The sequence below is a fragment of the Triticum urartu genome, chromosome 3A (assembly GCF_056163025.1).
Source record: "Triticum urartu cultivar PI428250 chromosome 3A, HENAU_Tu73, whole genome shotgun sequence".
Lineage (NCBI taxonomy): Eukaryota > Viridiplantae > Streptophyta > Magnoliopsida > Poales > Poaceae > Triticum > Triticum urartu.
Window position 1 is genome coordinate 425,990,981 of NC_141875.1, and position 16,834 is coordinate 426,007,814.

Consider the following 16,834-nt stretch of genomic DNA (forward strand, 5'->3'; position numbering starts at 1 on the left):
TTATCTCTTAGCTTTACTTTGTGTAAGCTATTAACATGTTGTATCTATCTAAACAACCTATTTGTTGCTAAACCTAATTTGTTAAGAAAATATAACAATTGGTAGTTGCCTATTCACCCCCCCCTAGTCAACCATATCGATTCTTTCAATAGCGTTGACTAAAAATAGTGCAGACAGAACAGAGGAAAAACAACAACCGAGCCAGAGCCACCAGACAGTCTGGTTCAAAGGACCGGGCAGTACGGCCCGACTAGAGAAGAAATGTTGTCAGCCAAGGAGGGGCCGGACGGTCAGATCAAAGGACCATATAGTCCACCAGTGCTCCACCGGACAGTCCGGTTGCATGACAAGATAGTCTGTCTGTCTGTAAGAAATCTGCATGAAGCATAGACCCTCTCACCGACGTTGTTTCATCTGATCATACCCGCAACCCCCGTGCCATCAGCTTCAAGGAATGCGCCGTCCACATTGAGCGGACCATCTGGGGGTTGGTCCAATGATGCGGGACCTGAGTGGCGATGTATAGGATCTGCTTCGAGGTTTGACGGATGACAAGAAGAGTGTTGATGTAGCTTGACAGAAATCTCCAAGATGAATTTGTCATTTGGCGCTGGGTTCGAATGGGTGATCTCGTGACGGACGTGCCATGTGTGCCACATCGTCATGAGCACCGGGAGGCGTTCGTCCACGTTGCACCGGCTGAGGAGGTGCAGGAGTCAGTCCGGCCCGGTGTTGGTGATGTCCTTCACGGCCGGAGTCTATGGCATCTGCAGAAAACATGAAATGTATCCTCTAGGTCCAGTCCACAAAGCATACATAAAGTTTCTTAGCAAGTCTTCATTTCACAATCACGACGGAAGAGCCATGGAGAGACAATTCCGGTACCAACATAAGCAAAGCTGCAAAAAAAAAAAAATCACGTGAGCAAGTCGGGTCCTCACGTGCGCCGCTCCCATTTGCTCACAGCCTGATCCGCGCAGACACGGCGGCGGCCGCACGAGCGTGGGGTACGAGTACGTTTGCCGGGCCACGCGTCGTTTCTGCAGTGGGCGCAGCCAGGAAGGAGGAGCAAAGGATCAAGCGCCGTCCACGCGCGAAACCCCACCAACTCTGTGACGCCCAAAACCTACATGCACCAAATCGACCTCGCTTACCACTGGGGCGCTGCCTGCGTGCTGCGCGCTGACTCGCGGCTGTCAGTGACGGAAAGGGGCAGCGGGTACGACACGGACTTGGTGGTTCGGTAAAGCAGGACTAATCGTTATAAAATTAAACGGGTGGACTCCGCTAGGCATGATGAGCTACCGATCCTTGCCGTCCACGTGTACCCATGGGCCCAGAGTCCCGCGCCCGCCACCACCATGTACTCGCACATGTATGCATGACACATGGGCCCCAACGTGGCCAGGCTCACCTGTCAGGGAGTACGGCCAACACATGCTAACGGAGGAACGATCGTTGAGAGGAAAGGGCGCCGCAACTCACCCCGAAATCGCGAGACAAACCCGAAACCATCCTCTCTGGGTCGCCTTTCGGTGGGGCCGGCGAACCATGCCCCACATGGCAGCCAGAGTGGTGGAAGAGACCGGTGGTTTGGCCTGCCGAACGCGGATCGGTCGTATAGATTATGTGGTGCGGGATTAGCGAGCGATCGAGCTGTCCCCTACCTGTGTTGCTCTCCCTCTCCCCCTCTTCTCTCTTGCGCGCTTGCTTGCTTCCCTTCTCCGTGTGAGCGAGGCCACCAGCGGAGGAGGGCTGTGCTGAAGAAGGCTGCGCCAGCGAGAGCTTGGTGACTGGGTACGTATCTCCCCTGCTCGTCGAGCTCCAAGCTTTAATTTCTCTCTCTTTTTTCCAATAGTATAGTATTCGTTCCTTCTCTGACTTTTATTTTCCGTGTGATTGCTGCGGATTTCGCTTACTAATTGAGCTGTCTGGGTTGGGGAGGGGGGTTGGGGTCGGGGTCAAACTTGAGGCATCTCTAGTATTTTGGTACTAGTATTAGTTTGGTTCAGCTTGCTGTTGGCTGTTGGGCGTATGGTGTGATTTGTGAATTCTGGCCCGGAAGATGATTTTGTGAGTTCAAGCTTCGGTGTGATTACATGTCTCCTGCTCCGATTTTTCTGTCAAAATAACATGGATCATGGCGGGAGCTTTGTACCGGGAAAGTGTGCATCTCAAATATCTAGAAATGAAGTTGGTGTTTGTTTGTTTGCGAGGTGGGATTAAATCTTTGGAGATATTAGTTTATCGGAGGCAGCTTCATTGTTGAATTCACTTGCCATATGACTACTACAGTATATTTTCTAAATAGTCTTCAGCTAGAGAACTATATAGGCGCAGCTTCGATGATAAAAGATTCATCATAAGAATTTGTTAAAAAAAAAAGGACGCTCTTAATTTCTCGAGAACTACTAAAGTACTGTATTCTTTTTTCCACTACACTAGTCTTTAGATTTTTTTTTACTGCCAATACTTTTCTCCACTAATGTATTGAGTGATATCAAATGTCTCAACAGTTGGCCTTTTCCTACCTACTGGACCTGCAGTACTTTCAACATGCTTTTTGCATATCACTGCATTAAGGATGAATAAAATGTTAAGCACCGACTGTTTAGGGACGCAGGAGTTTCATACATTCCACAAGACTACTGAAATACTGGAAGACTCGCAATCTCAAGAGATTGCATTCCACGAAGCAGCGCTGGGGTCAACGCTAGTAGGCCATCAAAATGGTAAAGTCTGCATAGTTTTAATTCCGGTCTACTTGGTTAGACTCGTTTTGATCTTTTTCTTTCTCTCTCTCTCTCACTGAATTCTGGATTTTATGCTTGGAATACACCTGCACTGTGGCTGCATTAGAGAAGTAGCGACTCTTTCAAAACATACACTCCCTTGAATGCAGAGTCATCGGTTCTAGTACGAAAACTGCCAGTGTGGTGATTTTTACACAATAATTCTTCATGTTATGAATTACATTGCACAAATGTCTAAGGAACATAAACTTCCTTGAATAATATATAATCCTCAGGAATGTGTTATACCACTTTACTGTTATACTACATTGCTTTAAAAATAGTAAATATGTTAAATTGCAGGTGACTGAACATGAGTCTGGATATCTGGATTAATGTAATATAGGTATATTAGATAATAAGAAATCGGATGGTAGTTTTTGTTCCTTGTTGTACTTTTATACTGCATGAGTGTATCTAGCATTAACCTCTTTATACTCTGGCTGCTAAACAATAAACACTACTGCTAAGTTCCAAGTCTATGTAACAAACCTTCTGCAGAAATGAAATACTGCAAGCGATAAGAGGTTGTTGCTTATGTTGTGTGCTGAGCTCAAAGATCAGAATGTTCATATATACGCCAGTCTCTCCCCAGCATCAAGTTGTCAAATTTACCTTCTGTTTTAGAACGGCCAGATATTTCATTGCTCTATAGTTCAACTTTGGGATATGCATATGACGTTATTACTACCATTAATTTGTAGCATATGGATGTATGTTCTCTCAAAGACAGCAGTGAGTTTATGAGTTGCAATTTAATTATTATTTGTTTGCAGTCCGCTCTACTGCCGAAGTGTTACAATTTAATTTATTATTTGTTTGCAGTCCACTCTATTGCCGCAGTATCAGCAGGAGACATTGGAATGGCTGAAGTCAGCTTGTTGCATGGTGAATCTGACACATCAGCTACCGGTTTACTGCCAGTGTCATTCTTGTCATGTGGTCCTCGATCTATGGTGATTAACCTTCTAGTTCGTTTAATAATTTTAGTTCCTGATTAAAAAACATACTTCTGTTTCTGGTCTCTGATAAGACAATCACACATCATAACTTATCATCATTTGGTTGATTTCCCCTATTTCTCAGAAGCAACTGCTTAGGTTCATATCTTTTTGATATTGCGTAGGCTCATATCTGGCATTGTGGTCCTGTTGAAAAAGTATGTCGATCTAGGACCCCTGCCAGTTGTAAGGATTATCAGCAAATTACCACAACGGTTGGTTTTACATCTTGTAGCTACTTCACTCAAGAACTATATTTGGAATTTACGTGTTAGCTTTACTTTGGAATTAGATGAATCTTCGTCGTTCTTTTTATCTTCATGTTAATAAGCAAAATGTCCTATTTCTTTGCTTAATAGTCATCACTAAATACACTTGTCAGAAATTAAATACTAAATACTGTTGAGCTGATAAAAAAATCAATACATGTTCTGCTTATGTTACATTGGGAAATCAAGAATGCGGTGGCTTAAAATTTTCAAATCCAATTATATGTTTGGAATTATAAATTAAGGAACTATAAACCTGTAACATGGGATGAAGTGATGAAACCATAACAGTTCAGTGACTGGGACTGGAAATAAACCCATTCTCCTTAGCTGTGGTTGTTTTCTGCAATCCGCTTAGACACTATGAGCTATCTCAGTTTAAGTTACTGTACTTAGACAATGATTATCAGCTACCTTTGTAAAAATCTAACAAAACGATTCCATCTTTGCTTTATTTATCGATTTCATCTGCCTAGAGATACTGCTACTTATGTCAAGTTATGAACTCTGCAGTATGGATTATTCAACTACTACTTTAATATTTGTAGGTTCCAATATCAGTTCCGTCATCATCTGGCCTTGAAACCATCCTAACACCTAATCCAATGTACAGTGATATTCAGTTGAAAGATGTGAACTACAATGCTACAGGTAATATGGCCTGACTTTCAACTCTTCCAATGTTTTAAGCTGCTGACTTACTGTAGTATTTTAATTTTAGGTTTCATATTTCAGCCTTTCCAGTGTTGTATTGGACTATATGTTCAAGTATATACGTATTTAGCTGCTTCCCTTTATCATGTTATCCTGTTCTTTATCTCACTATGTGGTATCTGAATGTGCTGATATTCTCCTTGTTCTGTCATTGCAGCAATGGAGGAAAGCACTGAGTTCCTTCAGCTGATTCTTAGTGGCAATGATGAAGGCTACAATACTTCAAGCGAACTACAAGTTTGGGATGTTCTGGACTTCTACTTCTCAGAAAGTTTTTCTGATGTACAATTTGATAGTATAATGGGTTTTACAAGTGATGTCAGTACTTCCTCTCATGATTATATGAATATTGCTGACTTGGTAGAGCGGCCTGTGGCACTCCTGTCTCTCAATGAGACAGAGGAACCAAATAATGCAGCCAATAAGGCTCTGGTCGACCACAGTAGAATGGACCCAGATGACACATCCTTGTACCTTCAAATGAAACCACCAGATTCAGAAATCGAAAGTACTTCTGCCTCTCAGGATGTGATAGGAATTGAGTATGTCGATTCAATTCCTAGAGGTCTACCTTCAAATGAAAAGCTTCATTCTAGAGGTCTGCCTGATTTAATGGATGTTGACTCATCCAATCGTCTACGAAAATCACCAGTGAGAACGAAGCATGTCACTCTTGTACTTGATTTGGATGGTAAGCAGGCGATGTGTTCACGTCATTCAATTATACTTCTGAAGTTTTCTTTCTTCTAGTAACTGTGACTTAGGAAGCAAAGTTCATAGATATTCAGACTACATCGGCTGTAATTAAACCATGGGGATTTGATTATGCTCTCCTATGATTAGGATTGTTTAAAGCAATCCCCGCAAGCCCCATCAATATGTTGGATAAAATGGATCCAAATTTCTGTTTCCTTTGAAATCTTTGATCATCCAGTTCACTGTGAATGGTTTTCTTTTTCTTTGTGGTGTCATAAATTTTCAGTTTTTTATTTTAGGTCATGCATTAGCGCATTATCTTCAGCATTGCAAAATTCAGTTGTGATGTCAGCATTCTTACTACGATTGCTATTTTTTTTAAGATGGTTTAACCATTTTTCATATGCAGAGACTCTTGTCCATTCAACATTGGATCACTGTGACATATCTGATTTCAGCATTCAAGTTTTCTTCAATATGAAAGACCATACAGTTCATGTGAGACAAAGGCCCTACCTGAAGATGTTCCTTGAGAAGGTAGCTCAGATGTTTGAGCTTGTCATTTTCACAGCAAGTCAGAGAATCTATGCTGAGCAGATAATAGATAGGCTTGACCCTGATGGGAAATTGATCTCGCAACGAATTTATCGTGAGTCGTGTATATTCTCTGATGGCAGCTATACAAAAGACCTGACAATTCTAGGAGTCCACTTGGCAAAAGTTGCTATAATTGACAATACGCCACAGGTAACATTCCTTCCAAAATATGTTTTATCTCGACAGGCAGAAATGTTTCTCCTTTGAAAACGTTGGCTAAAGGGGGAAGGATCCCTCCTTAACTGCCCACTGTATAGAAGTGCGACCTTTCCGCGAATTAGCGCGGATAGCACCGCAGCGAAGTCCGCATAGCGGACTCGAATGCAGGTGGGCGGGTTCAGCACCTTGAACTCCAGCCATGAGCTAGTGCCCAGTTCTCAGTGTTTCTACTTTCTGTTTGTAGTTTTCAGTCTAGTAGCTATATTATCTAGGCATGTGACCTGCAGGTATCTTAGTTGCTTCCTTTTGAATCAAATCAAAACTTTTAACAGCTAGAATCGCTCTCTTCATGAGGGCTTCACAACTCCTGAACACTCTTATGGATGCATTATAGCTGAAACCTCTCTTGTTTCAGGTTTTCCAGTTGCAAGTCGATAATGGCATCCCGATAAAGAGCTGGTTTGACGACCCCGCGGACCAGGAACTGGTTGAGTTACTCCCGTTCCTCGAGACCCTTGTTGATGCTGAGGACGTAAGGCCACTAATCTCAAAGACTTTTCATGGCAAAGTCCAGCAGGATTAGACTTAAGATGCATCATTATCATGCACTGAGCCTGAGCCTGAGCCTGAGCCTGCCACAGTGTCAGCGAACTCCGTCTTGGGAAATTAGGTATAGGATCAGCATTCACCCATTTATGTTATGTTGGCTGTTACAGATAGCAAGCATAAACTGCATGTCGCCATGGCTTGTATACGTAGTATTTCTCGGGTTTTCTGTGTGGCAGGTCTGTGTACATAAATTATAGTATTGAATAAAGTGATCTGAATCCAGTTTTTGCTCAAAGGGACCTCTCAAGCAGCACAGAGTAGCTGACTATGCCTGAAGCTTTCACCTACACAAAATTCTCCCTAAATCCCTATCCTGGTTGTAGAACAATCGTAAATTTCCATTTTATTTCTGGAATAGCGCCTGACACATGCTTTGGAGTATGTGTGCGGCTAGAAGTGGGATAAGACTGCCTCACTGTTATTATTTCTTTCTTTCATAGGTTAATTTGATAAATGTCACTTGAATTCTGACGATTCTGAGAAACGCCACTGCAATTTGCAAACTTTGAAAAATGCCATTTCCAGTGGCATTTTTCAAAGTCACAGTAGGAATGGAGGGAGTAGATAGAAAACCAATCTCCATGCCCTTGTGAAGCGATCTCTTCACCACCATCAAAATGCTTCCTAGCAAAGGGGCAGCGAGCTAAGACTAGGGACTGTACTCTTGGCGACGAAAACTCAGGGTTTGCGCAACATTGCGTTTCAGCGAGCTAAGATGAAATTGCCGTTTTCCCCCCAAAGGGCAAACAGGAAATGATCATCTGCGTTTGCCGTGTTTAAAACCAGAAGCCACTGATTCGACTACGTGGTGGCAATTATCACCTGCAGCAAAAGTGTCCTTTATAAGTTTATATATATCTTTCTGAAGTTGCACATTGATGACAAACATCTCTATACAACAGAAAACGGGTTAGCATTCCTTCCTTCCCCTTCTGTCTCCTCGCCCTAGAAAAAGTAACCGGCGCCTAAATAGCTCAGATTACAAGCCACTGGACTGACTACCCACCCCCATCCAGTGTGCACACAGGCAGATACAACAAGCTGATGGCCCGAAACAGAACGAAGAGCTTCACACGCTTCCAGATCAGACAGCACACATAAGCATCAAACCATGGGCTGCCCTGCGCTGTAAACCTTGCGGCATCCCCACCCAAGCTTGATCCGCCACTTCGTTCCTCGCTGTTTCGTTAGCCACCAGCCGCACTCCAGGATGGCATGTCGGATGCGCCTGACTGGCCACTAATACATCTGCGACATACCGTAGGGAACAACGCCGACCTTCCTGTGAGCACTTGCCGCCACTCCTGTTGTAGTTGGAGCCATGCCATTAAGGGATCTCGAGTATAGGTTTGATTCCGCTGATAGCCTATCAGAAGAACCCCTTTTCGGCCCTGCTGATTGATGGAACGGAGGTGCTCTCATGTCCAGAGCAACATCAGGCACAGTTGAACTGTTTGCGCAAGCATAGGCCTGCTGGTGCAGCGTATACATTTCGGCCTGCGATGGCTCAGAGCAAGCTGACTTTGCCGGTGTCTGATAATAACCGTATATTTGCGGGATTTGCTGTTGGGGAGGATAACCTGAGCTCATTGCTGCCACTCTTCGTGGGTCATATGTATCCTTCATGCCACCATTTTCGTAAGGCAGAACTGGACCAACAACCCTTCCTGGTCTTGCTGTATAATTGACAAGCATTATATGATTAGATTAAAACTAGTACCAGCTAAGCACGTATATCAAGCATGGACTAGAAAGCACCTGTTGGCACTCTTTGTGGAGCCTGTGAGGTTCTCTGGACATTGCCAGAATATTTTTCTGAATCTCGATGATTTTTATAAGACTCGTCAGGCGAAGGCTTATCCCTTGATGGGCCAATACGGGGTTGTTCCTTTCCATGAATTGGAGCTGAGTGAACAATAGTAGACCTGTAAAAACATTAACAAATGTTTCATGAATCAGTTCGCAAGAACTAAATGTCCAGCCAGGTAGTGGGCAATTTGAAGTGTGTATCATCTCCTGGCATGTCAATTTGGCCGACCAGCCTAACAGTACATAGGAAAGTTGACTTCAATGTTCTACAATCCACATTCAGTTGCATGAAGCCAACTCCGACATGGCCCAAATTTTATGCTCGCTATTTGGTTAGGAACTGTTCCATTAACATAGTGGTCGTTACGATTTCACTTTATTAACATATTTTGCCATATTTTTATCACTGTTTTAGCAATATGGATTTTACAACAGCGGACGGTCAGCAGTGATGGCGGAACGCTAGTAAGGCCGTGTGGGGCATCACGGTGTGCCAGGGATCCCTCCATCAGCCTTTGCTCAGAGGCGGGATGCGAGCGTGGCGGTGTGGTCCTAGGTCCTAGCGCTAGCGGCGTGAGGGAGATGGCAGTGTTTGGTTCGGCTGTTCATGGCATGCAGGCATGATGTGTGTGGCTGCATGTGCCCTAGTCTCAGCGAGATGCCAAAATGCATCTCACAGGAGGCCTTGGGCCATGACTATTACTTGGCCTAAGCCCTACACGGTGGTTTTCTTTGGATTTTCAGTTAACCGCGACTTAAAACTGAATTTGACTGCACTAGTTCGGTTAGTCAATTCTACAAACCGAACTTTCAGCTGCCAATTGAAAAACCCAATAATTCAGTTTAATTTTTGCCCAGCTCTAGCTACAGACATTGAAATCCAAAATGTTATTCATTATGTCATGTCAACATTGGCTCATTTCACCTTCTTGTGAAAGCATATTAAGATAACATTGTCATCGGAGTTAAAGTGTGGCCAATGTATTCATTGTATCATATTAACATAGGCTCGTTTCACCTTCTTGTCAAACCATATGAAGACAACATTATCACTAGACAAGGTGAAGTGTGACAAATGACGGTGTGCCTAAGTTCCAAACTGTGACCCTGACCAATGTATTAAGCTCTGATGTGTGCCTTTTAGCTGTTCTGAACTCCTGCCGCTAATATAATAAAGGTAGAGAAAGAAATATCATGGAACGTGAAAGGTTACCTAGGAAGAGAGGTGTGCTTTCTATCCATTGGAACTACAGGGCCATTCTCACTATTTTCTTCAAGATGAGCAAACTGCTTCCTAAATTGATCAACAGCACTGCATAAACATAGGTAGAGAAGTGTCCCAGTCAGTAGACTGCAAAGATACAATGAAAACAAAGGTGAAAGCATGTGCAAAAGCACCATCTAATTCCAAAGATATTATTGCTCAGACCTTGGGTATAGAAAGGTTGTCCTTTCAGTGCCATTGGTGTAGTCTTTGAGCAATTGTGGATGGTATTCCAATATCTCACGAAATATAAGCTCCCTTATGTCTTCTTTTGTCACTCTTCTACGCTCAAACTCAAACTCCATTTTTGTGATTGGTTGGCAGGATGGTTCTCTCTCAACCTTGGCAAGCCCTTTAAAGTACGGATGAGACAATGCCTGACAGAAATCACAAGTTTCCAAATAATGTCACTTTATGCACCTCAATAACTCAAGAGTACAAGACACTGCTACCAACATAAGCAGGGCTGTAAAAACACTAGCAATGTACCTCTTCAGCAGTTGGGCGGTCCTTTGGATCAAACGCTAAAAGCCTTTGCAACAGGTCTAAGGCCAAAGGATCTGCATTGGGAAATTTATGCGAAAATGAAATCAGCTCTTTCTTTCTCATGCTGCTCAGATACCTCCTTGCTTTCTCATTCCGGACCTGGAAAGGAAGAACCTATTAATGTCAATTGGATAACCGACCAAATAGAATATAGAAGGATTCCCAAATAAAACAAGAACTATACCCGAGAGATTGTATCCATAGATGGTGTGCCCAAAAGATCAGTCATCAAATCTAACTGATGTACAACATTTTTACCAGGAAACAAAGGTTTTCCTGTCAAGACCTCAGCAAAGATGCACCCGATGCTCCAGACATCAATGGCGGGTGTATACTGCAATTTTGTTAACATAGCATTTATGTTAGAAAAAAACATGCATGAGTAACAAGTTATTTGTTTATCAGTACCGCATCATGATAATGTTCATTGAGAACAATCAAATATAACAATGTCTGAGATGCTTTCACAAGTCTCAACACAAATGTAACTCATATGATTTTTAACAGCTCCTACCGAGAACGATACGAAGTCAAAATTCTATGTAGCATAAATTTACATAAAAATGGAGCAACTTCATGTTTGAGCACTTAATGCATGATCAACAATGTGATAAGGAAACAACAAACATATGATTATGACGGTGGGGAAAGTCAAAGTGATGGTTTATGAATTAAATTAGCTTTTCACAAAGAAGCAGAGCTTGTTTCAATAGAAGGTGCTGTGCTCCCATAAAATATCCCTATAAGGGCATCTCCAACGGCAACCCTCAAACCTCCTGCAACCTGTATTGGTCCGCGGAGCGGTCCGGACGCGATTTTCTCTCCAGCAAACCGGAGATAAACGTGGGGGGACTTTGCGGGAGTCCAGACCGATCCCACGCCCTCTTCTGACCGCCTTGGCCCACCAAAACCCCTCCTCCCTCGCCCGCGCACGTTCCCGCCCGGCGCCAGCTGCCCGCATTCATGCCGCTGTAGAGCGCTCCGCTTAACATTGAAGACGGCTCAGGGCGGACGCGACCTCTCACTGCCTCCGTCATTGAAGCGGCCGTGCTGGCCGAGGGCGCCGCCCGCGATGCGTCTCCGATGTCCGCACCTGTTCAATGCCGGGGATGCGTGACTGGACGGGACGGATATCTACCACACCCGTTCAATGCCGCTGTCCATCCGTATGCCGCCATTAAGCAGGCTCGCCAGCCGAGACTCCGGCGACGCGCATTGACGCACCCGGACGCCTTGCCTCACCGGAATCCGCTATATAAAGGCGGCCACACCCGGCTAACTCCACACCCAAAGGTACAGCCTGCACCGACGCCTTTGTCGGCGTTCCAGCAGGTGCAGGAGGAACAGTGGTTGATGAGGACATCAATACCATTGTTACACCCACAGCCCCTGCTACTATACATACTGGACCAATTACTAGAGCTCGTGCACGCCGGTTAAATTACCAGGTACTTCCGTTTCTTGGTAATGATTCTAATGTTCATGAGAATATGATGCTGCCTAAATTGGATACATTTGTTTTGCTTACAAATGAAGGGCCTAGCTTGGAGAAGAATGAACATTGGAGCAAGAACAAGCATGGAGATGATGGCATGCGCAAGGAAACAAGAACGGAGTTTCAAGTGATGATTTCAGGACTTTGAAGCCATCGTAATGAGTGCATGAAGTCTTGGACGAAATATACAAGATGCCACTTCACAAATTTCGTCCAGAGGCTATTATAGGTGCTGCGTCACCTTATTATTGGGCCAGGCCCATGTAATTTCGAAACACATAAGTATAGGCTGTTTTAGAGTCCGTATGTGTGGGGAAACAAGAGATAGGGTTGGTTTCGGACCCCTCCTCCAAGGGCCACGAAATTCCCCCCTCTTCATCCATATATACAGTCCTTAGGGCGTCGTTTAGACTTTGGGTTTTGTTTAGATTAAAAATTCGCCATAGCTGCAACTTCGCGTACTTCGTTTGTGTTCAACGACCAGACCAAGGCGTCACAAAACCCCACCTTGATCAATAAAGCTTTCATCTTATATTCGCAATATCCAGATTTGCAATCTTAGTTTCTTGCTTGTTCTTCGTTTGCTTGCAGGAAATAGACCTTCGTGGTCACGTTGATCATGCTCCAGCGTGGTCAATAACCTCTTGGAGTTGATTTAGCGATTGCTAAGGCACGACGTCCTCGCACGTTCGTAGTCGGATCGTGAAAGTCTACTCCTCCGAAACGATATTCACCATCTCATCAAAAGACGGGACACCTTTGCCTCTATCAGTGGTACAACATGTTCTTTCTGGAGCAGCACCGGCTGGCGGAGGGCCAGATCTACGGCGAGCGTGCGAGCGAGGAGGCCATGGCGGCCATGGCTGCGACGAACCCGCGAGCGAGGAGGCCATGGCGGCCATGGCTGCGACGAACCCCAACTTCGTCACGGAGCAGCGTGTCATCTACGATGCCGTCCGTGCTCAAGCCGCCGCTCTCCAGGAAGCGGCCGCCGCTGAGGCACAGCTCCAGGTGATCGCGGAGGAGAACAACGCCAGCTGCTCCGCCGATGATCTATCCGACGACCCGGTGGGACGACGATAGCGCGGGCACCACCATTTCCATCGTAGACCTCACGTCCACCGGCAACGGACAAGGCGCAGACTCCTCCGAGGATCAGTAGGGCACTGGAGGCGGCAGGGCCTTGTGTCCCATGTGGGCCACTCCGTCTCCCGTGTTCTACTCTTCCTCGTCAGAGACCGCAACTAAATTCATCGCTCTTATCGCTGGTGCTCATGAAGACGGCGGATGGAGGATGACAAGGGCTTGGACGCCGGACGCCGCCGCCATAGGATAGGTTTAGGGTCGGCTCGTTTTCCTTTTGTTCTAAATGTTCGAAATGTGATGAAAATCCGTCGTGTTTGTATGAAATCCGTCATGTTTACCAGTCCGCGGACGGATGCGGGAGGAAATTTGCGGGTTGCCGTTGGAGATGCCCTAAGATCTGTATGGAAATGAGGTTTCATGCCACAGCATAAATAAGCTTGGAACAAAACTAATGGACCAATCACCGAAGAACAACGATTTGTATTAATAGGTTGATTAATTGTAACGAAAGATGCATGGTATGTCAACGCAGCACCATTAGTCTTTCGTTATGTCAAGCTGTCAGCAGAGTGCTTTAACCAAAATTCAACCAAGAGAATGCTAATAACGGAGGGAAGCTTACCTTTGAAAAGAAGGAACCACAGAGCTCTGGAGCTCTATACCATCTTGTCGCAACATAATCCTGTAGTGCAATTGAACAAATAGACATCATGATGATTAGCTCAAATCAAACAAGTCGGAAATGTAAGGATGGCAGAATATAGGTATTCCTTGAACATACCGTCCAAAAGATTGTTGTAGGGGTATCGTTGAATGCAACTCGTGCCAATCCAAAATCACAAATCTTCAGTTTGCAGTTGGAATTTGCCAATATATTCTTTGGCTTTAGGTCCCGGTGATAAACATTAGCTGCAGTTACATATGGTCATAGGATTAGCAATGGGTGCAGGCAGCAAAAGGAGCACGACTGGACATGTTATTTATACAGATTTTGTTCATGGAAAGAACTGTGGAGATACTCCTTTTTGGTTGTTGAAAAGACTACCACCACACAGGTATACCATTTGAACCAGCAAATATGTAAGTTATCAGGAAATTGCGTAATAAAATCTTTAAATCATGAGGAAACAACCCGCACTCTATGAAAGAAAATCTATCCTGTTGTTCACCCCCTAATGCCTACGATTGAGATAATTTGCTGTTTCTGAGCATATTTGGAATTCAGGTGATGGCCATATGTTTATCACCTATCTTCCCTACCCAACCAGTATGGCACTAGTTGGTACAGATTTTTTTTGCTTTGAACTCAAGAACTTCAGCTAATCTAATATATGCCATATGGAAATTATTTGTATATGCTAACAATACCGTACATACTGCACCAACTATAAGCGTTCGGGTTTATTTAGCTAGTATATCTAACTAGAAGGTGGTGACCTGATACAAGCTCACCACAGAGCAAATTTACTGTATGGTCCAGCGACATATGATCTTCGAGAAAGATAAATCGGTATGTTACCTACCAGTGTGAATGTACTTCAGAGCCCGGAGTAATTGGTAAAGAAAGAATTGGTAATGCTCCTTTGTCAAGTCATCATTAGCCTTTATAACCTGGTGGAGATCAGACTCCATGAGCTCAAAAACGACATAAATATCTTTGAAGTCTCTTCTCGATGGAGGTAACATAATATGCTTGATCTCAACAATGTCAGGATGTCTTAAGAGCCTCAGAAGCTTGATCTCACGGAGAATCCGTGCAGCATCAGATATGTGCTCAAAGATATCATGTATCTTTTTTATCGCCACTTTCTCTCCGGTGTGGACATCTATTGCGGAGCACACGACACCGTAGCTGCCCTTTCCAACGATTTCCTGAATCTTGTATCGACTTGCGTCGCCGTACTCCGTAAAAAACTCTGCCTCTGCGGAACTCTGGAAAAGAATTGCAGATATCATGTCAAATACATTTCACAAATCTATCACTGGAAGCTCGTCAGAAGCTCCCGGCGACAAGAAGCTTGAGTGATCAATGGACCATCAGTTCTCGGAATCATATACGTATATACAAACAATTGATGTCACGCTGTCAAGCAAAAGCAGAAATGGCACGGTAGGTGGTGGGTCGCAAAAATGATGGCATATCTCCAGATACTTTTAATGGACGACATGTAAAATAACTAATCATTGGGAAGCTACAACCAGTATTAAGGAGTAGATGCCAAATTCAACTGTTGTGCAGGTAGATCAAAGAAATTTTCTTGAGGAGAAAGATCTTGAAGCGTTGGTTGCGAAACTGAAATCGTGACACGCACCACTTGTGAGTCAAGTGCTCGTGCACAGATCGGGGAGAAGAGAACCCCACAAGAAAAGCCAACAGCTTTGCCCACCGACAAGGAAAAGCAACGGCCACAATGTGTTTGCGCGGGCAGCCTCTCGAGGTCACAGAACGCGGTCAACTTTTGCATGTGAATTGCGAACTGTTATAGTAAAGGAGCGCCAAATTACACCTTTTTTCCCAAATATAGAAGCAAGACTGCCGCATAACTCAATGCGATGCGACGGGAGTGCGGAAAATGCATGGGACAAGAAGATGAAAGCGAGAAGGACCGACATGATCATATTAGAGATTCAGGTTACAGAGGGAAAAGATCGTGGACGGCTAACGAAAATACTGCCAAAAAATACCTACCCTTGTGGGAATAAAAATAAATTCAAACATCCGGATTGACACGGCACTGAAATGAGAATAGTGATACGGCGGCGGAACGTCAAATCTATGGGAGTGATGCCCAGAACAGAAACAAGAAACAGTGCCGAACAGAAAGGGAAAACGAAGGCTTGAACGGACAGAGACCCCAAACAAGGCAAAGCATTGCCTCGAAATAATAATAATAAAAAAAGAGCAAGGCAAAGGAGCAGCTGAGCTGCATCAATCAGCTCGACTGGAGCGGAATTCACGCACGCAAAAATGCTAGGGATCTCTGGGAAGGAGCCCACCTTCTTGCGCTGATCCTGCTGCATCTCGCCGCTCACCGGATCTCGCCCGGAATCTCCTCGGCTCCCCTGTGCCGTACGGGCGGCAACGACAACAACAACACCAAGCCCACCTCCGAATCACCACGGTCAGACACACGGCATTTGCTGGCGCCGGGCCGGGCCGGCGAGGCCGAAAAGCGCACACGCCGCAGGGCGCCGGCGGGCGGATCGTGAGACGGGACGAGGCGACGAAGGGAGGGCGGGAAACTGGGGGGGAGACCCTAACCCTAGCGACGGGGCGCCGGGGCAGGGCTAGGGCTCCCTCTCTCTCTCTCCTGTTCCTCCTCTCCTGGTCTGCGCTCGCGCTCCGGGAGGGGAATAAGAGAGAGAGAGGAGGAGGACGGGTGGAGAGGAGAGGAGAGGAGAGGAGGCAGGCAGTGTGTCTGGCTTGTTTTTGTTGCCATGAAATGAAATGAGAGGAATCCTGCTTTGATTTCCGTGCGCGGGCGGACGAGATTGCCCCTCCCCGGTTGGCCGCCTGTCGTGGGTCGCGTGGCCTGGGGTTGGTTGGAACCCATTTCATTTCTCGCTTCAGGTTTGCTCCTCCTTCTTCCTTCGCCTCGTCTGACCCATTTTTATCTAATGCTGATGCGCCCTGCTGCTTGCATACGGTGGATTTACCGGTGGGCCGTCGGTGACGACGAGAAAATGGAGGTGGCTTTCCAAATGTCAAATCCCTTTTGGTATCTTCTCATAATCAGTGGTAGTTTATGCTCGGGTCCTTGGCCATTTGTTATGGTTCCAAAAATCTATTTTTTGGA

At 45.1% G+C, this 16,834-nt stretch overlaps 2 protein-coding genes across 9 annotated transcripts; one reads left to right on the plus strand and one right to left on the minus strand.

Annotated features, from left to right (window-relative positions):
* The first annotated feature begins 1,567 nt into the window (after positions 1–1,567).
* LOC125544068 (uncharacterized) lies at positions 1,568–7,072 on the plus strand. 8 transcript variants are annotated; one of them, XM_048707605.1, is made up of 8 exons: positions 1,568–1,797; positions 2,517–2,732; positions 3,618–3,748; positions 3,919–4,008; positions 4,611–4,713; positions 4,934–5,467; positions 5,882–6,219; positions 6,644–7,072. In XM_048707605.1, exons 2-8 carry the CDS (start codon positions 2,585–2,587, stop codon positions 6,809–6,811), a joined length of 1,512 nt encoding a protein of 503 aa, XP_048563562.1. In that variant the 5' UTR covers positions 1,568–1,797; positions 2,517–2,584; the 3' UTR covers positions 6,812–7,072. The 8 variants fall into 8 exon arrangements, with proteins under 8 accessions (XP_048563562.1, XP_048563563.1, XP_048563564.1 ...); XM_048707607.1 differs by having other exon boundaries at positions 1,641–1,797; positions 2,616–2,732; XM_048707608.2 differs by having other exon boundaries at positions 1,643–1,797; positions 2,624–2,732.
* A 588-nt stretch (positions 7,073–7,660) lies between these two features.
* Positions 7,661–16,451, minus strand: LOC125544067 (mitogen-activated protein kinase 10). Its single transcript, XM_048707604.2, has 10 exons — positions 16,035–16,451; positions 14,561–14,969; positions 13,819–13,946; positions 13,660–13,719; positions 10,641–10,790; positions 10,400–10,555; positions 10,076–10,287; positions 9,860–9,958; positions 8,596–8,762; positions 7,661–8,513 (listed from the first exon to the last, which is right to left on the minus strand). The coding sequence occupies exons 1-10, from the start codon at positions 16,056–16,058 to the stop codon at positions 8,077–8,079; spliced, it is 1,842 nt and encodes a 613-aa protein (XP_048563561.1). The 5' UTR covers positions 16,059–16,451; the 3' UTR covers positions 7,661–8,076.
* Positions 16,452–16,834: the final 383 nt, after the last annotated feature.